This window comes from Castor canadensis, chromosome 10 (assembly GCF_047511655.1).
Source record: "Castor canadensis chromosome 10, mCasCan1.hap1v2, whole genome shotgun sequence".
Taxonomy (NCBI): Eukaryota; Metazoa; Chordata; class Mammalia; order Rodentia; family Castoridae; genus Castor; species Castor canadensis.
The window spans coordinates 148351008-148371009 of NC_133395.1; the positions used below are offsets into that span (position 1 = coordinate 148351008).

The 20002-nt window shown below is 45.9% G+C and overlaps 1 protein-coding gene across 1 annotated transcript; it reads left to right on the top strand.

Moving 5' to 3' along the window:
* The first annotated feature begins 797 nt into the window (after window positions 1-797).
* Isy1 (ISY1 splicing factor homolog) lies at window positions 798-16213 on the top strand. Its single transcript, XM_020179556.2, has 11 exons — window positions 798-1042; window positions 3139-3161; window positions 3698-3749; window positions 4631-4696; window positions 4864-4906; window positions 5458-5570; window positions 8235-8352; window positions 11666-11788; window positions 12613-12737; window positions 15077-15163; window positions 15529-16213. The coding sequence occupies exons 1-11, from the start codon at window positions 1040-1042 to the stop codon at window positions 15634-15636; spliced, it is 861 nt and encodes a 286-aa protein (XP_020035145.1). The 5' UTR covers window positions 798-1039; the 3' UTR covers window positions 15637-16213.
* The last annotated feature ends 3789 nt before the right edge of the window (window positions 16214-20002 follow it).

Below are 20002 nucleotides of genomic sequence, written 5' to 3' on the forward strand. Positions count from 1 at the left end.
CAAGTGGGAGAAGCGACAGATTTAGGGCTTCTGGCCCAAAGCGCCACTGGTCATCAAGTTACACACTCACTTCCCAGCTGCCGGAGATAGGAAGATGGACACCCAGCAGGGTGGCCCTATTCCCACTTTAGAAGATCCCGCAGGCTGTTCTGAGTACTTGTCCTGCCAGCCCCGAACGGCGCCTCCTGGCTGCAGCCCGGGTGCGTATCACTGGCTAGGTCTCCAAACAGGAAAAGGTGAACTCGCCCAGGCAGGCCCTAGCTCCAGTTCCACATCGCGGCCCACCTTGATGCCGAGGCCGTGTGAGAGCCCACCGCCATTCCTAGCGGAGGTCTCTGCGGTCTTCTGCCCAGCGCCAGGCCATCACGCTGACCGCATCTCTGGGACGACTTATCAATCGCCTAGCCACCCTCTCCCCATGAGGTGGCATTCTTTCCCCCTCCCCCACACTAACTTCGGACTTTGGAGGAGGGTGGCCTCAAGAACTGGCTCGCCCCGCCGCCCCGAAGCCGGTACCCTGACTAGCTACCGCCCAGTCCCCTGGTCCCGTCCCTGGCCTAGTGATGACAGTTTAGAGATGAGTTTCCAAAAAGGGCCATCAGAAGAATTAAGATGGACAATTCCGGCGGCATCTGCCCAATAGTACCAAGCGATCCCAGCAGCCACACAGCCAGCAATTAACGCGAGAAATGCTTGTTGCCGCGAGAACTAAACTGGCTGTCAGAAAGCCTCCAGTCACTACGCAATCCTAATTTTGCCAAGCACCCTCCCCCACGACGTCGGCGCGCGATGACGCACTGTACGCAAGCCACGGGAAGGAAGCCCACAGGAGCGCGCCTACATTTCTTTCCGCTCTCGGTTCTCCACAGTCTCTTCCTGTTCCTCACTTCCGGTCCCTTCCGTTTATCTTTCCGACAAAAAGACCAGTCTCTGTTGGCAGTTAGGATCTTCAGTTCCTGCGAGGATCCGCCTTGTCGGAGGCGGTCGACCTTCCTGGCCCGCAGCCGCGTGGCGCCCGGGAGGCGCCCTCTCCCGCATCATGGTGAGTGGGCTGGGGTGAGGACCGGATAAGTGGGCACGGCGAGCGCCCAATGCCTTCCGCGCGCTCGCGGCGCTGCGACCCGCTGCATCCCGGCTGGCCGCGGACTCCTTAGGCGTAGCCTGGGGACGCTTTCTCGGAATTGCCGTAGCATCTCGGACCGGGCTTCCATCCTAGTGATGCTCTTTCCGTTGTCGGTGTTGGCGCGGCCGGGTTGTCCAGGCCCGGAGGAGACGCGGAGTCTGGTGTCGTAGGATTACATCCGTGCCGGTTCTCCTCCAGACGCTAGGGCCTCTCACCGTCGCCCCCTTCACTGCTGCCCGGCTACGGAACGTGAAGGCGGGGATGCAGTGAGCTAATGGATGGCGCAGGCGGGCGTGGTTTGTTGGTCTGTGCATTTGTTCCCGAAGCCTTGAGTTGTGTAAATAAGAGAAAGCACTTAGTGTCGGTAGAGAGAGGCTTGGTCACTACAATACCTTCATTAAACGAAGACCCTATGAGAAGTACACTAGGGGAGCAGACCTCCGGGATATGGCGATGTTTCCAAGGTCAGCAATGCTAGATTGAGGCCTGTATGCCACCGCTCCCCGCCCAACATAGCCTTGTTTGATAGATGTTTACTTATACACACAGAGAAAGGTATACTTATGGAACACACGCAGGCATATACATAGGCATATAAATTTGTATATATGTAAAAAATAGAAATTTATTCACATCCTTATATAGCCTTGCCAATCTGGAGTGCTTCACCATACCAAATAGAAGAAAACCCATTAATACAAGTATGGTGTGTGTACACTCACAGATACGTACAAATACATCCTCTGTTAAATAAAAATATACCTAAAAATTAAGCACATGATGCTGTGGCATAGTTATAGAAGATGTTTTGGAAACCATTGTAGTTTGTTGGGCACATGGTCCCAAAAGGTGAGAAGCCATTGCCTAGAATCATCCTTTACTGTAGGAGGGTGTGTCCCAGACTGCTGCCAGTTCCTTTATCCACCCAGCATCTGCCACCTTTCTTTCTGAGTTGTTTGAGAGAGTTTGAAATGTTTAAATCGAGCCCATTTTTGCTGTATTGTAACCTGAATACATCTTCATATATTTATCTCATTAAGTCATGCCAACATTTCTGTGAGGTAAGAGATAACATCTCCAGTTAAAGATGGAGAAATTGAGATTTACAGAGACCACTGGTCAGTGATGGTGAGCAGAGAGCTGGGAGTAAAGTCCAGGTCCCTGAGTCAGCCAGTACTCTATGTGATATATAAACCACCCCAGTAAATATGTTCTCTGCCTGACCCTAGGTTTCAGGGATAATTGATTTGACACTAGTGTGACAATGCTTACATAAAAGTCACTTTGCAAAAGCCAGTCTTCGGGCTGGCAGGGAACAGTTGTGATGTTGGGTGGTAGGAGCCATGATAAGTATAACTTAGACAAAGGGCACTCGCCTGGCTGGGAAAGAGGGGTACAGAAGAACTTTCTGGTCTGGGTGGTGGTGACAGGTAAAATTTGAAGGAGGATGGAAGTTAATGGACAGTGGAGGAGTAAAGATTTTAAGTAGAGGGAGGAGCTGCCTAAGTCATAAGGCTTTGGAAATCTTTTGTTCTTTTGTTGTTCATAGAGCAGTTCAAGCATTCTGCTTGTTGCCTGTGTCCTTGTAAAAGTTTTCACTAAAAAAGTAAATGAAGGCTGGGTGCCAATAACTCACACCTGTAATCCTAGCTACTTGGAAGGGTGAGATCCATAGGACTAGTTCAAGGCTAGGCATGAGACTCCATATCCAAAATAACCAGAGCTAAGCAGACCGGAGGTGTGGCTCAAGTGGTAGAGCACCTGCTTTGCAAGTGTGAAGCCCTGAGTTCAAACCCCAGTCCCAACAAAGGGGAAAAAAAAAGTAAGTGGAACCAGGAATGGTGGCACACACGTCTGATCCCAGTCCTCAGGAGGCTAAGGTAGGAGGATCAAAAGTTCCAGGCAAGCCTGGGCCTACATAATGAGACCCTGTTTTCTTACCCCCTTCCCCCAAAAAATAAATAATCATTTAAAAGAGGTATTCTAAACCTTTTCCCCCTGCTCTCTCCTTCCAGGCCCGAAATGCAGAAAAGGCCATGTGAGTATCTACTGAGTTTTTACTGAAAAATTTTTTGTAACTACCATAGAACTCCTTGTATTTGGTTCTTTTGGCACATGAATCTTTTGAGAAGGGGTTTCCTTCTCTGTATGTGTTAAAATAGCATTCCCATATTTTCCCATTTGTTTTCTTCATCACTGTTTTCTGGCAGCTTCCAGAACTTACACTGAATGAACATTTGTACACCTGCAGATAGTATGAGAATGACGGTTAGGGCACCCCATGATATAACTCCTTTAACATGTGAATGTGTTTTTCATCACAGTGATCTGACCAGTATTTCCTACAGTCCTTACCTGCCATGTAAATAAAGTAGATACTTGGGTGTTCAGCAAACAAATGGCCTTGTAAGGCCTAATTATTGGGACATGGAAATCCTTAACTACTCTGGTTTCTTAATTGCCATTTATATGAGTGGCATTAAATGTGGTCACAAGTAGATCTACCCCATGCAGAAACTTTGTGATAGGAAATCTGTGAACAGGATCTAATGGAATCTTTTATGTCCCTGCTAGGACGGCCTTAGCAAGATTTCGCCAAGCTCAGCTGGAAGAGGGAAAAGTGAAGGTTGGTGTAAATCTTCCTCATGAGTTGTAAAGTATCCAGAATAGATGCAGTGTAACCCCTTCCTGAGTAGACCAAACTGCAACTCCTCCTGTGTGTGTTGCTGACACTTGAACTCCAGGTGTACCTCCCTCTATCTGGGGCCATGTGATTTTCTGATTGCTTATTTTTCCATTTTTTCTCTAAAATGATGACTGGATCCCATTTTTATTCCCATTGTGTCTGATATTGAATAGTAGGGGATAGAGTGTGATGTGGGGAACAGCTGTAACCCTCCTGAGAACTTCCCGCATCAACTGAGCTGTGTAATGTATATTCAGGAATTAAAAATTTTTGTTTCAGCCAGACTCTGGTTGTTCATTCTAGCTACTCAGGAGGCAGAGATTAGGAGGGTCATGGTCAGAAGCCAGCCTGGGCAAATAGTTCTCGAGACTCTATCTTGAAAAAAACCCATCACAAAAGAGGGCTGGTAGAGTGGCTCAAGGTTTCAGCCCTGAGTTCAAACCCCAGTACTAAAAAAAAAAAAATTTATGTGTTTTGACTGTACTTGGTCAAAATCACACGTGTAAATCCACAAGTCAGGTGGGCTTAGTTGTATATACTTTCAAATGTGTATGTATGTGTGTTTTAAACCCTGAAAGCCATAATTTCTTAAAGTAGTATAAATATACCATGAAATAGTGGCCTGTTTATTTAGTTTTCTGTTTCTGGATATTTCAGTTGTTTGCAGCATTTCACTGTACTAGATTCAGAGCATTGGGTTTGTGTTTGGTTGGGGACCATGTGGAACTGGAAAGTTCAAGTGTATTTAGACCAATAGGCATTTCAGGCTTCAGGCCTGAGTCACTTGTGGCAACATGTGATATTGCTATGCTTCTCCTTAGGAACGAAGACCCTTCCTTGCTTCTGAATGTACCGAGTTGCCCAAAGCTGAGAAGTGGAGACGACAGGTACATCCTGGTAAATCTGATCTCAGTAGAAGTAACAAGTTTCTGCTTGCTTCTTTTTGTCTAGTGACTCTTAAACCAGAATTCTAAGTATTTTTAATTACTAGTTTTGAATTACAGTTTTCCTGTGCTTTTAGAGATAATCAACAATGTATTTTTTTTCTCCACAGATCATTGGAGAGATATCAAAAAAAGTAGCTCAGATTCAGAATGGTAAGCTAACTGTCTTTTTAAAGTGTTTGATTCTTAAATCTAGTTAGACTTGGGACTGCAACACTCCTTCCAATAATCAATAGGACAGGGAGTTGGAAACAAGCTGAATGATACTGGCGGTCACATGGACCCAGCTGACATTTATAGAATGAAGCACCTAACAACCCTCCACCTCACAGAAAAGGGCACACCAAAATAAAACATACTCTGAGCACTTATATCAGCTTTACTATGCCCTTGCTGGCCTTAGAGGCTGCCCTTGGCCCCTACCCCTTAAAATTTTGTCTTTTTCATAGTTATATAAATGAGACTGCAGGGTTATTTCAGTTTATATTTCCTTGGTTGCTAATGAAGTTGAAGGTTTTTTTAAGGACTTTTTTCTCTTATGCTAGTGGAAGCTGTATAATCCTTGGTTCTTCATTTAGTTGGGTATTGGTGGTTTTTCTTACTAATTTAGATAAGTATTTTCATGTATGCCTTTGGGGGTGTTGACATTCATTTTTAAGAGTATGCTGTTTTGAAGAATGTATACTAACTTTTTTGTTTTTTAGCTGGTTTAGGTGAATTCCGAATTCGAGACCTGAATGATGAAATTAACAAGCTGCTGAGGGAGAAAGGACACTGGGAGGTCCGGATAAAGGAGCTGGGTGGCCCTGACTATGGAGTAAGTAAGCCACAGCTTCAGTGCTACGTGGGGCCATCTGACGAATTTGCATGCCCTGAAGCTCCCAGCCCAAGCCTGCCATACAGGAGCCATTGATAGCCAAAGGCTTGAAGATCCCCTATTATGTGTGGGCAGGACACTTGTGAAAAGGATGGACAGCATGATCCTGTAGGACTTCACAGAACAGGCTTGGAGCATCAGGGCCCCTGTTTAAAATGTCATGGCCTGTTTACATCCTCTGAACTCCATGGGAAATTTGGATACCTTTTTGTTGGCTTCTTTCTGCCAGAGACATTCCATTCTGTCCATTTGTTTTTTTCTTTCTTTTTTTTTTTGACTTCTATAAATGCAATACTCTAGAACACTAGCTTTCAAATTTCTAGGATTATGATCTGTTATGAAACACTCATGCTGCATGCACATGTACACATATATAGCAACCTACCACATACAAAAATGTGCTGAAAAATGTGTCATGAGTGTACTTTGATATTTTCTATTCTGTTTTATTTTGATATTTAGAAGTCGGCAGTTGTGACCTGTTTAACTGATATCATCACCCATTAATGGGTCTTGACTTTGAAAACTGCTGCCCAAAACCTAGCCTGTTCTGTCATTGGTTGGGAGGCCTACGTGAGATACAAGTGGTATCTCATCAGAGGTCTGTAATATGTTAGGTCAGAAGTACCATCAGTTTTTCTGTGTGTTAGTCTTTTGCTTTTATTGTCACTTTAGGATGTGGTATGAAAAAAGAGTGAGCTCTTTGAATGCAGGAGGAAAGGCACTGAAGTCTCCTGTAAGCTGTGCTGGGGGCATTAGCTTGGATTGTTTACTTAACATCTTCAGCACTTCTGTGATGGAGATTCTTTTTCCTCTTATACTGCTTTAAAGTGGCATAGAAGTTTATTAACCCATCAATATTTAAAAAAATTAATATGTAAAATATTCTTAAGTCCTGTGTCAGCCAGACTTTCCTTGCTGTGATAGAATACCAGAGAAACAGCTTAAGAGCAGAAGGATTTACTTTGGCTCCAAGTCTTATCGTGGTGGAGAGGGTGTGGCAGAGCAGAGAAAAGCAGCTCATATCATGGCATCCAGGAAGGAGATAGAAACGGGCAGAGAAAGGGAGAGGGATCGAGGAGGGAAGGAGAGGAAGAAAGAGAGAGTATGCCTACACCAAGGACTGTCGCCTTTTATTTTACCTGGGCCTCCAGCCTGTGGGATGTGCACCCACATTCAGGATGGGTCTTCCTGCCTTAGTTAATCCTCTCTGGAAACACCTCACAGACACACCCAGGGGGTGCTTTACTAATCTCCTAGCAGCTCTCAATCTAATCAATTTGACAGGATTAACAATCACAAATTCTACCACCCAGATTCAACACTGTGTTTACATGTGTTCTTCAGAAAAGTTCAAAGAAGTGGAACAACATTCAATCCTGATGCCACCACCTAGGTGCAGCTATTTGAAAATTACCTTCCACTGAGCTTTTAGTTTTTAAAAAAAATTTAAATTTTAATTGTTTTTGTGGTGCTGGAGATTGAACCCAGGCCTCTCATGTGCTAGGCAAGTTTCTGAACAAAAACTAAAGGGCTGGGGTGTAATTCAAGCAGTAGAGCACTTGCCTAGAAAGCATGAGGGCTTGGGTTCAATCTCCAGTACTGAAAAAAAGTGTATATACGTTCCATATTATATCACATGTGCATTATGTTTTTCTACCACCCAGAAATAACTGTTGGGAACATTTCTCTTCCTAGAATGTTTTCCAGACATATGTATTTTCATGGGAATTGATTCATGTTCTGACTATATGCCATTTATAGGAATATACAAGTTTTTTTTTAAAAATATTTTGCTGTATTTTCTTTATTCTCTGTGTATACTTTGAGATTTATGTGTTGTGAACCATTTGATCGGCAGGTTTAACACCATGCGCCTGCACTTACCCTTAATACTAATGTGTGTATTTTCCAAGAATGAGTATGTGCTTATGAGCCAGGCACCGGTGGCTCACACCTCTAATCCTAGCTACTCAGGAGGCAGAGATCAGGAGGTTGCATGTTTGAAGCCAGCCTGGGCAAATAGTTCTTGAGATCCTGTCTCGAAAATACCTAACACAAAAAAAAGGGCTGGTGGAGTGGCTGAAGGTGTAGGCCCTGAGTTCAAGCCCCAGTACCACAAAAAAAAAAGAAAAAGAAACTTAACTTGGATACAGTAGTTTTATCTAATCCACCTGGCCCTTTCATTGGTTTTCCCACCAGTGTTGTCTGTAATAGGACCTGGTCCATACTCGCACAGGACATGTAGTTGTTGAGGTTTTTAATATGTACAGTTCCGTCTTCTGGATGTGTTTCATTTGTCTTCTACTGACTGTGGTTTGCAATTTTTAAAAAATCTTTTGTCACTACCTCATAAATGTTTTTGTAGGTCAGTATAAGAATTTTATAAGAACCATCATTTTAAGGTATAAGGTAATTCTACCAGTGAATATGCCTATTTAGATCCTATTTAGGTTAATTTTTAAGGGATAAAGAGGTACATAAATTTTTTTCTGTGTACATAAGTATTTTTTCATGTTTAATATTGTTTTAATATATATTTACAAACATGGAAATAGTAGGTTTATGAATCAGATCCACTATCTCTTTTTCCCTCCCAATAAGAAAGTTGGCCCTAAAATGCTGGATCATGAAGGTAAAGAAGTCCCAGGAAACCGAGGCTACAAGTACTTTGGAGCAGCAAAGGATTTGCCTGGTGTTAGAGAGCTGTTTGAAAAGGAACGTAAGTGACTTGTGTTTAGCCTTTAATCATTGGCAGTAAGAGTAGATATACCTACCGTATGCCCTGTGTTCCTTTTGTACTTTTCCTGAGCAGCACAACAGTCTGGTGTGTAGGAATTATTCCCAGATTTTTTTTTCCTTTTGAGAGATAGGGTCATGCTATGTAGCCTAGGCTGGCATGGAACTCCAGATCTTTCGTCCCCCCTTTGACTCTAGTGATAGGATTCCAGGTGTGCGCCACCACACCTGGCTCATAAGTGAGTCTCACTGAGCATAATCACACGGGACAGAAAGAGCTCCAGTCCCCTGCTGCCCCATCCCAGGCACTTAGATGCTCATTTCATCTGTGCAGGTGAAGATGATTCAAACCCAGTTGACTTACCCAGAAAAGTGAATTCATTGCCTCACTGAAACCCCAGGGGCAGCAATTCAAGCAGAGTTCCCAGAAATGAGTGTAGTTGGCATTGATTAAATCAAAATAGTTTTTTTTTTTTTTTTTTTTTTTTTGTGAGACTAGTGTTTGAACACAGGGCTTTGTGCTTGCAAAGCAGGCACTCTACCACTTGAGTCACACCTCCAGTCCATTTTGCTCTGGGTATTTTGGAGATGGAGGCTCGTGAACTATCTGCCTGTGCTGGCCTCAATCTGCGCTCCTCCAGTTATCAGCCTCCCAGCGCCACTGGCACTTGCCCAAAATTGCATTCTTTTCTTTCCTTTTGTTTTGGCAGTGCTGGTAATTGAACCCATGGCCTTGTGCATGCTCATCAAATGGCTACCACTGAGCTACACTCTAACCCATAAGAATTCAATTGAATTCTTTTTTTCTTCCATAATTTCCATTCTTAAACAACTCTGTGGTTAGAAGAAATTCAGTGTTCTGAGCTGACCAGGCAGCTTATGCCCTGCTCTAGGTCTAGCCATTGTGATGACCACCACTTACAGGACATGGACTGAAGGTCTTAAGGAGTTGATCACTGCTGTTACTAACACAGCAGTTCTGCCTCCCACACCCTGCTGTATTGGGATACTTTTTGATACTCTCCCATAGGTACTTTTAGAATTCTTAGAACTCAGATATGAAGATTAAGAAGCATTATGGGGTGTGACTTAGTGACAGTTGCCTGCATGAGGCTCTGGATTCCATCATTAGTCTTGTAAAACAAAATTTTGTTTTAAAAAGATAATCATACTTAAGCATACTTGACCTAACCATTCCTCCATTGGTAGGCCTTTAGTTATGTTCAGGTGTTGTTTTTTTTTTTTTTTTGTGGCAGTACTAGGGTTTAAACTCAGGGCCTCATGCTTGGTAGGCAGGTGCTCTATCACTGGAGCCATTCTGCCAGCCCTTTTTTTTGTGTTGGGTTTTTTCGAGATAGGGTCTCAGGACTGTTTGCTGGGGACTGACTGCGAACTGTGATCCTCCTGATCTCTGCCTCCTGAGTACCTGGGATTACAGGTGTGAGACCGGTGCCCAGCACTTTTTTTTTTTTTTGCCCTATTTATACCTCCCATGTAGCTGGAATGATAGATATTTGCCACTATACCTGCTTATGGGTTATAATGAGGTCTCACCAACCTTCTGCTCAGGCTGGCCTCAAACCAAAATCTTTTTTTTTTTTAAAATGTCAGCACAGGCTTTATGTGTGAGAAGGAACTCTGTGGAGGGGGGTCCTCCAGCAAGAAAGCTAGGGCCCTCTGAAATCCTTCTGATCTCTGCCTCTCAAGTAGCTGGGATTTCAGGCTTGAGCCACCACACCTGACCTCAGTTTTTCATAATTATAAAGTTTTTTTGTTAATTTGATGAATGAAAGATGTTTTTATTTTTTATTTCCTGATTAATGAACTTGATAACTGAATTTAATTACTAATTGAAATCTTCATTTTAGTTTTTTCTGCTTAAATTGTCAGTTTTATTTCTTTGATCAATTTGTTAGGTTGTCATTTTCTTTTGGAATTTTGTGTGCGTGTGTGTGTGTGTGTGTGTGTGTGTGTGTGTGTGTGTGTGTGTATGTATGGTACTGGCGCTTGAACTCATGGCCTACGCCTTGAGCCATGCCACCAACCCTTTTTTTTTTTGTGTTGGGTTTTTTCGAGATAGGGTCTTGAGAACTATTTGTCTGGCTTGGTTTAAGTAGCTGCAATTACAGGCGTGAGCCACTGGTGCCTGGCTTCCTTTGGATTTTGAAGAATTAAATATTCCAGGTGCTGTGTTCCTTGGTATAGTTGCCTGCAATTCTGTCCCCTTTTAATGGTGTCTTAATACATCTTTGCTTCTTCCTAAAAAAAAAAAAGAAAAAAGAAAAAATTCCAGATAGTAATTCTTAGTCTGAAATACCTACTTCAAAACTTTCTAGTTTACTTTGTTTAGTTTCCTTTGTCCATGTATTCAGGGTTTGCATCATGCCTTTTTTCATTTTCTTTTTGCCGTACTGGGGTTTGAACTCAGGGCTTACACCTTGAGCCACTCCACCAGCCCTTTTTTGTGAAGGTTATTTTTGAGGTAGGGTCTAGGGAACTATTTGCTAAGGGGTAGCTTTGAACTGTGTGTGATTCTCCTGATCTCTGTCTCCTGAGTAGCTGGTATTACAGTTGTGAGCCACCAGTGCCTGGCTGCCTTTTTTTCATTTGACATTGACATTTGCTATGTTGTTAGAGCACTTTGTGAGACAGCATTATAGAATCTTCAGGCTGTCCCTTCCACACACATCTTGTGACTTATAATCCTAGATTATTCTCAGCTTTTCACTATTATAGAAATAGTGCCGTAATACATTATCTCTGTCCATAAAGCTTTACTGTGGACTTGAGTTGTTTACAGGGGAGTGGAGACTGGAGGTGCTAGAGATTGAACCTGAGGCCCTGTGTTTGTTAAATGTACACTTTACTACTTAGTTATATTCCCAGTTTTTTTTTCCAGAATTAAGATAAATTCCACTTATTTATTTGTTTACTTGTTTATTTATTTTTGCAGCGCTGGGGATCCCTCAGGGTCTTGAGTATGTGAGGCAAGTCCTTTTAACACTGAACTGAAATGACCCAAACATTGTATGCACATAGGAATAAAATTAAAAAAAAAAAAAAAAAAAAAAAGCCCACTGAACTGTATCCCCAGTCCACGGATAGATTCTTTGTAAATGCACTAATTAGAACAAAATACCAGTTTAAAAATGGGTTGTCCCCTTTATGTGATCCCATGCATGATGGAAGTTTTGTGTCATTTTCATGCTGGTGCGTGTTGTATAGCTGGATAGAGAAGTTTGGTGCAGGAGTGATTGTGACTTGGGACTTCAGCTAAGTTGCTGCTTTTCTTGCAGCCCTTCCTCCTCCCAGGAAGACGCGTGCTGAGCTCATGAAGGCCATCGATTTTGAGTACTATGGTTACCTGGATGAAGATGATGGCGTTATTGTGCCTTTGGAACAAGAATATGAAAAAAAACGTGGGTCCATGGGCATTTCATTATAAATGGCATCATTTTCTGTTATCTTCTTTGGAAACAGGTTTCAAATAGTGCCTTATGCCAGAAGGGAGTTTTCTTTGTTGCTAAGGGTCTTCAGAGTTCTGGCAACAGTGTAGTAACGAGCTGATCCCCAGGTCAGGTGAGGTGGTTGGGGAGCAGCAAGCAGGTAGGGAAGCTGCAGAGCTGCCTCTGGCAGGAGGTTACCATCTGGATTCCTTCCAGACATTTTTTTTTTTTGGTGGTACTGGGGGTTGAACTCAGGGCCTCACTCTTACTAGGCAGGTGCTCTACCACCTGAGCCACTCTGCCGGCTCATAAGCTCACTTTCTTGAATTGGCAAAGTGGGCCCACAGCTTTTGGATCTGTTTTATACACAGCTGACATTTATTGATGGAGACTGAGGTGGGAGTCACTATGTGAGCAAGTGCTGCCTTTGTGTAAAGGACACCAGCCATAGCCCCATGAGGACTGTGTTGATGCCATGGCTTGTGTGATAGATACACTGAGCAAACCATGGGAGTGGAGCTCCTTCCCAGCTTGCTGTCCCTGCATCCCTCGTTTTCCTGTCAAGAAGCCACTCAGGTTGATGACCTGGGGAGGATCTAGGACAGTCCCAAAAAGCTGCCTTGTAGCTACTTAAAGCTAGAGATACTCCAGGGCCAGACTGCCCCTCATAGCTACTTCCCACCTCCTAGGGCAGATTGGGATGTCCCTCTCCAGAGGGGATAGCTTAGCCTTCCTTGCTTAGTGGTAAAAACTTCTGGAGACTGGAATAAATAGTTTCTCCTTTCCCTTGTCTTTAGTCAGAGCTGAGCTAGTGGAAAAATGGAAAGCAGAGAGAGAGGCCCGGTTGGCAAGAGGAGAAAAGGAAGAGGAAGAGGAGGAGGAAGAGGAGGAAGTCAACATCTATGCTGTCACCGAGGAGGAGGTATGACATGGGTCCTGTCTGGCACTCACCTCTGTTCCAAGCCACAGAGGGTACTAGGGAGAAAGGTTCATTCAGAAAGCCTGGATTAGGGTGCAAGGCCCAGCTTTCTCATTTGCAGGATGGCTGTGAAGATGATCGCAGGATCACAGAACCCCATTAACTGTGCTTTCAGCAAGGGATGACTTCTTCTTAAAGATCAGCTCTTCTGAATGAGCTAGAATGGATGTATAGACCCAGGTGTTGGCTCTGCCAGTAGCTCTTCTGCAGTCTGCCCTGCCCACTTCACAGACAGATTCAGGCCCAGAGCAGAGGGGTGGGCTTCTGGAAAGGCTCATGGTCAGGGAAGGAGCTGTGGTCCCCACCCCTCTGGCAGAACCTCTGGGCTCCAGGCTCCTCTACAGCGTTTGGCATTCGGAGGCTTTGCTGCCTGACAGGTCCAGAGCGGAGCTGATCTGCTTCTGTGAGAGAGGGGAGGGTCAGATCCTGTGTGAGAGGCTCTTGGTCAGGTCCAGCTGACCAGCAGTGGTAATCGGTGAAGGATCTGAAGCAGGATGTCAGTATAGCCCAGGAGATTTTTCTAGGTGTATATACTCAGGTGGTGCTTTGTTAGTGACCACCATGAGCACAGCAGCCACTGCAGCTATATGTGGAGTTCCCAGTCCTGGGGAGAGGGGCATAATTTAGGAGGCAGGGCAGCCTGTGCTGGGGACTTGACCCTCACCTGAGGTCAAGATAGCTAAGGAGACTGACCATGTGCAGTTGGTGAGGGCATAGCATGTTCAGGGAACCTGGTGAGCACTTGGGGCAGACAGCAGGCCATCAGTGGAGCAGGGTGCTGGGGAGAGGAGGCTCAGTGGGGAGGAGAGGTCCCATGGGAACAGACTTTCCTTTGTTGTAGGAGCTTTCTGTTTCCTTTGTCTTCTGAAATAATTAAGGATTTATAGAACACTGCAGAAACAGTGCACAGTGATCCTGTGTGTATACTTTACATACTACACACTACAGCACAGCAGCGTGAGGGCATGTGTCCAGTCCCTTGTCCTTCATCTCTTGTGTGGATCCTGTCACTGTCTGCGTAACTGTGCCACCAGTCTGGAACCCCTCCTGTGGCCCTTTACAGTGACAACCCATGCCCATCTCTCAACACCAGCAGCCCCCTGTCTGCTCACCATCTCTATAATTTTGTCATTTGAGGACAAAACTAAAAGTCAGAGCTCTGGTAGGACCAGAGTGTTTTATAAATGGAACCCTATGTGCCCTTTTGGAGATGGCCTTTATGCTCAGTGGTGCCCTGAGGCCCACTGGGCTGTCGAGTTTATGCTTCCTTTTTGCCACTGAGTGGCATTCCATGTGCAGAAAAGCACACAGGTCACAAGTGTCCTAAGGTGGACATAAATGCCCAGGATGAAACAGGAGGCCCAGTCCTATCCAGAGATCTCACTCTCCTGCCTCTGATGACCCACACACTTCACCCACTTAGAGGTCCATGGGATCCTATGGACTCTTTCATGTCTGGTGTTTGTGGGTTTTGTTTAGTGTTCAGTTTGGAGTTCTGACAAATAGAGTTCTGTAAAGTTTCTTGTTCTCATGGGTGTTTCTGTTGTGTGTGTACTAAGAGTGGAATTACCAGGCATAGAATAATAGGACAGGTGTGTTTACACGCGTTAGCTGATACAGCCAGTTTTCCAAAGTGCCTGTGCAATCCATTCTCCTTCCAGCAGAATATGAGTCCCCTGAAGAGCTTCTAAGCCTGCTCCTTATGGCAGCCAGTGTGGAGGACTTGGAGGGTACCAGCACAGACACTAGTCAACACAGCAGGGTCCTCTGTCTTTTGCTTCCAGGTCCACATTAGTTATTGACTGACTCACATGCAGTCTCTGAGTTGATCTTTTTTAAGTTTAAATTTTAGGACTGGAGGTGTGGCTCAAGTGGTAGAGTTTGCTTTATGAGCACAAAGTCTTGAGTTCAAACCCCAACACTGTAAAACAAATGAACAAATAAAAATTTAAAAATAGATAATACATTCATAAGGCTCAAAAATGAAGTATGTACATATTCAACAAAGAGTCTTTCCTCTCCTTGTTTCCCATCCACCTGGTTCTCACTTCTGCTACTAGTTTCTGTCCTTATTTTGTCTCCTTACACAAAAGGTGGCATAAGACCATGTTTTCCATGTTTTGTGCCTTTTCTATATGTGTCTTGGGTGTCTCCTTGTGTAAGCTTGGAACTTCTGTGTTCCTTTTCTCTCAAACAACTGTAGAGTGGTGCATGTTATAGAGGTGCCAGTGTTCATTTGCCTGATGTTCTGCTGATGGGCTGGTGTTTGTCTGTATTTGTAGTCTGATGAGGAGGGCAGCCAGGAGAAAGGAGGGGAGGATGGACAGCAGAAGTTCATTGCTCATGTGCCGGTGCCATCACAGCAGGAGGTAAGATGGAGGCTGTGAGATGGGGGCGAGGGGGAGGGATGACAGCAGGGTGCTGCCCAGGCTGGGGTTACTCCCCCAGAGCAGGCTCACTACCTTTCTGGGTCTTCTGTGTCCTTCCATTCTGTCTAGCAGCCCTTAATCTGACCACATGGCATTTGTCATTGTGTGCATGAAGGGGTGTGGTGTCCTCTGTACTATATGGCACTGACAAGCACGTGCTTTTGTTCAGATGTTCCTAGTGGGAGAGGGTTGATTTCTTGCAGACTATTCCAGGTATATCTGGTGAAAGTCAGGTGGGAGTCCTGGCTGGCTTGGGGCAGGGCCAAGGCCATGCTGAGAAGTGAGCTTTACTCTGGTGTCTGCAGATTGAGGAGGCGCTTGTACGAAGGAAGAAAATGGAACTGCTCCAGAAGTATGCGAGTGAGACCCTGCAGGCTCAGAGTGAAGAAGCCAGGAGACTCCTGGGGTATTAGGGAAAGCAGAGCTATCCTTGGAGTCTGGAAGATCTCGTGAAGCCTGTGACCCCCCACCACAGGACCACCTGCTTGCACAGCCACCCCAGGCTGGCTGGCGCTGTAAGGTCCCTGAACCTTTCTCATCTTTCTTTCTTTTACCTTTTCTGGGCTCTGTCCCCTATCTCCCTGATAGGCTGTCTTGTTCCGAACACTGCAGCTGTCACTTTTGTACAAATGAATCCATTAATTTTTATATAGAGTGTGTACAACAGGGTGCCAGGTTGGCTGCTTGTGTTTTACTCTGCCTTGGACTGTGATTTTGGGAGGAGAAGAATCAATTAAGAGGCCAACATTAAAAAATGTGATTTTTCTACTTCTTTTGAAAACTGAGATGATGTGTCTATCCAAGACTGAATCCCAGGTTCTATAGCCAGAGCCATTGAGGTGCTGGCCACTGCTCTGCTTTTCCATGAGGCCCTCAGCTTGCTTCACCCTCTCCCTGTGGGGGAGGCAGGAATGTTGAGCTTGCAACTTCTGTTTTATAACCTGTTCTGAGGAAGGTTGTTTTTATTAAAGATTTTTATAAGAAAAGAAACACCTGTGGCTGCACCTTGTTCCTTGGAGTAACTACACTGAGGGTGGCATGAGGTCAGTTGCTGAAGGGCACTGTGGGCTGCAGGAGGAGGTCTCCAGCACCAGCCTGGATATGGCAGGCATAGGATAGTCCCAGGCTCCATCTGAGAGTGGAGGTGAGGGTAGAGTACCCTACGAGGGCCTCATGTTCACAGCTGAGGCTGGCTCATGGGCTGGCTGGATTGTACGGATGCCCACAGTGAACACTCACGGGCAGCCCAAGGTGTCATACTGAACTGGGCCTTTGCTATGAAGTGGGAACTTCTTGAAGGGCTGCAGCCCCGGGCAGTGTGGACTCAGGCTCCCTCCTCTCTAGGGTCCAGGGACTTTGTGGAGCTCATCCCCTGGCGACGTGTGGGCTCTTCGTGGCTGAGGAGGGTTTGACTATGGGAGCAGAGCCATCATGGACGGCGACCCATGTGGTTGCAGGTGGTTGTGTTGGTAGAGCAGTAGAGCCAGCAGGTGGTGCTGGCTGCTCCTTTTTTTTTTATGGTACTGGGATTTGAAGTCAGGGTTTCGTGCTTGTTCGGCAGGCACTCTACCATTTGAGCCACTCCACCAGCCCTTTTTTTGTTGGGTATTATCTAGATAGTGTTTGTCAAACTATTTGTCCAGGGCTGGCTTTGAACTGAGGTCCTCCTGATCTTTGCTTTCTGAGTAGCTAGGATACAGGCATGAGCCACCATGCCTGGCTGGTTGGCTGCTCTTTAAAGAACCTGAGGCTGTGAAGAACTTTGGAGGGTTCTGAGCTAGGGAAGAGAGACTTAGTTGATGGCCATCTTGCTCTAGGGAGTTCCTGGTTGAAGGGCTGCAGGCCCTTAAGCCTTCTTCCCTGTGGGGAGGGCTGGCGGGGTCCCCCCGAGCCCATCTTGCTGTGGGGAGGTCTGGTGGGGTCCCCCTGAACCCATCTTGCTGTGGGGAGAGCTGGCGGGGTCCCCCCGAGCCCATCTTGCTGTGGGAAGGGCAGAGTCATCCAGGGCCCAGTTCACTGAGGCAAGGGCTAGTGGTCCTCCTTGAGCTCAGCTTCTTCTGGAAAGTGGCTCCCCTGAGCCCAACTTCCTGAGAATTACTGAGCTGAGCCCCCAGGCTAATGTGTGAGGGAAGAGGGGTCCAGGTTGAGGCTTTAGCTTTGGAGGCAGGAAGCACAGACTCTGGGCCCAGAACCCACCTGGCTGAAATCAGCCTCAGGAGTGGACTTGGGACTTTGAGCAAGTCCTTCTGGGTGTCTGCCTTGGTTTCCCTACTCTAAAGTTCAAGACTAAATATGGTGCTTTCTGAGTTTGCCCTAGGGTCTGAGCCATCCCATGGAACGGGCAGAGATTCTGGGAACAGACTGACACTGGGGTGGCTGGACTTAGGCAGATGCAGTTAGGGATTTGTTTTCTGAGGTGCACAGTGGGCTGTGGCACTTCTTCCTTGCATTGAGAGGAGAGCAGGAGGTTCCCACATCATGTTCTTTCTCCCTGGGGAGAGAGCCCATCCTCAGACCAGAGGGCTCCAGGCCTGCAGTGTTCTAAGCCTTTCCCCCAGGGTCCCATTAGGGCCTCCTGGGATGCAGGTCTAATCAAAGTGAGAGCTTTCACTTGAGGAAATTGGCTCAGTGGAGAAGCACCTGACTGGCCATCCTGGAGATGGTCCTCATAGGGACCATAGTGGGGCTGGGCACTAAGGAAACATCTGAACAGGGCTCCTACCAGGCCTGGGGACAGTGGAGAAGCCAACTGTGGGTTAATGTGACCCCTGGATGTGCTCACTTTGGTCTAGCTTTCTCAGAAGGGAAGAACCAATCTTGGCAGCCTTTGTTTGGTTAACAAAATCTGTTTAATGATTTGTTGGTTTTGGTTCTGCCTGCAGTTTCCAAAAAGACTTTTTCATAGACACATTTCATTGACTTCCCTCCCTTACCCCATCCATCCTCCTGTGAGTCTAAAACACAGTCTCCCTCCTATTTTGCTTAAATGTTGAGTTCCACCACTCCAGCCAGTCTTAGACTCTCCTCCTCCTCACTCTTTCTTGCTTTGCACTTCCAGCCCCTGACTTCCCCTACTAATGCTTTGGGCCATATAAACCAGAAGGGGGTTCAATCCTTTCTTTTTCTGCCTGGCCTACACCTATCCCATGCCCTGGAACATGAGCTTACAGGTCTATCTTGACAAGGGGTAACAGCCTTTCCCTGCTTCCTCCTGGTGCTCTGGAGGGGTTTTCTCACTGTGCATTAACCCACCTGAAGGGGCAGCAAGCTTGGTCTACCCTCTTTTACTCATGAACAGACAGGTTCCCAGGTAGGGCAGTAGTGGCTGTGGTCCATCTGTTTCCCTCTAACAGGTCTGTACTCGATTCCTGCACCACATACTTTTATGATGCAGCCCCCTGGGACCTAAGTACAAGTCAACTGCAGTCTGGAGCTAAGCTTCCTCTTCAATAAAGTTGGGGGGATGGAGCTGCTCACAGTCCCCTCTGGCCAGGCCATGTGTGGTAGGGCCTCTGGCTAGTATGTTTGGGAGCTGGGAAATCCAGTGAGGGCTTCAGGGCAGAGGGGAGCAGATGATATTGGAGAGGTGGGCCTTGAACATGTGGTTATTCCTGAGGGTCTGGGGCTATTCTTGAAGTTGTCTGAGTAGGAGGTGCCAGATTTGGTGGGGTGGGGGCCTGCAGGGTGGACCAGAAGCTGAGACCAGGGCAGAAGCCAGGGCAATCTGGGGAGGCTGGGCCTGGTCTTGGGTAGCAATGAGAGTGGGGCACATGACGTGGGTAGAGGTGGGAGGAAAGTTTCTGAGGCAGGTGGGCTGTGTATTTTGTGTCACAGTCTCCTGTATGAGACCATCAACAGACGCATTGAGGAGGGGGATTAATTTAGTTGATAACATTTTGAGAGTATGGGGAGAATGGGATGTCTGCCCTTTCTTTGGCCACCAGGTGAGCTGAGGGCTGTCTAAAGGAGAGCTCTTCTAGAATACCAGCCCAGAGCACCTCCGTCTGTCTCCAACTGTTACAGAAGGTCTTTGTGTTATTCTTGCATTTAATTCTCTCATACTTAGCAGCAAGCACGTTTCTGTTTTAAGCACACAGGGTATCATGGTTAGTATCTGGTTGTCTTCATGGAGTTTTTCACCCTTATTTTTGATTGGAGCACATTTTCAGCACTAATCTTAGTGCTGCCACATAAGGAAAATCTGGGTGATACTGTTATAGGCTATCTATTTTAGTAATAGTGATTGTAAAAAGTAAGAAAAAGATGCTGGGCGCCAGTGGGTCATGCTTGTAATCCTAGTTACTTGGGAAGCAGAGATCAGGAGTATCAAGGTCAAGGCCAGCCCTGGCAAAAAGCAAGACTCCCATCTCAAAAAAAGGGCTGGTGGAGTGGCTCAAGCAGTAGAGCACCTGCCTAGCAAGCATGAGGCCCTGAGTTCAAATCCCATACTGCTGGGGTAAAAAAACATGGAAATAACGTAGGAAGGAATAAGCAGGCAGAATTGTCCTTCTGACCACTTGGGAGAGAACTGATCCATACATGGTTGTGATTATAGGGTATCTGGGAGGGTACCATGTGGCAGTGGCTCCAACAGTCACCTTCACTCATCCCACTCACCATCTTCCATTTCAAATAAAATGCAACTGTGCCCTTCAGTTTAGTACCAAAAGAAATGCAGTTGTTGAGGTGTAAATCCGTCGTGTGGAATCTGCTCTTTTAAGTGTGCATTTTAATGACTAATGGATTTCCTGAACTGCACAACTCTTCTCGCAGTCCAGT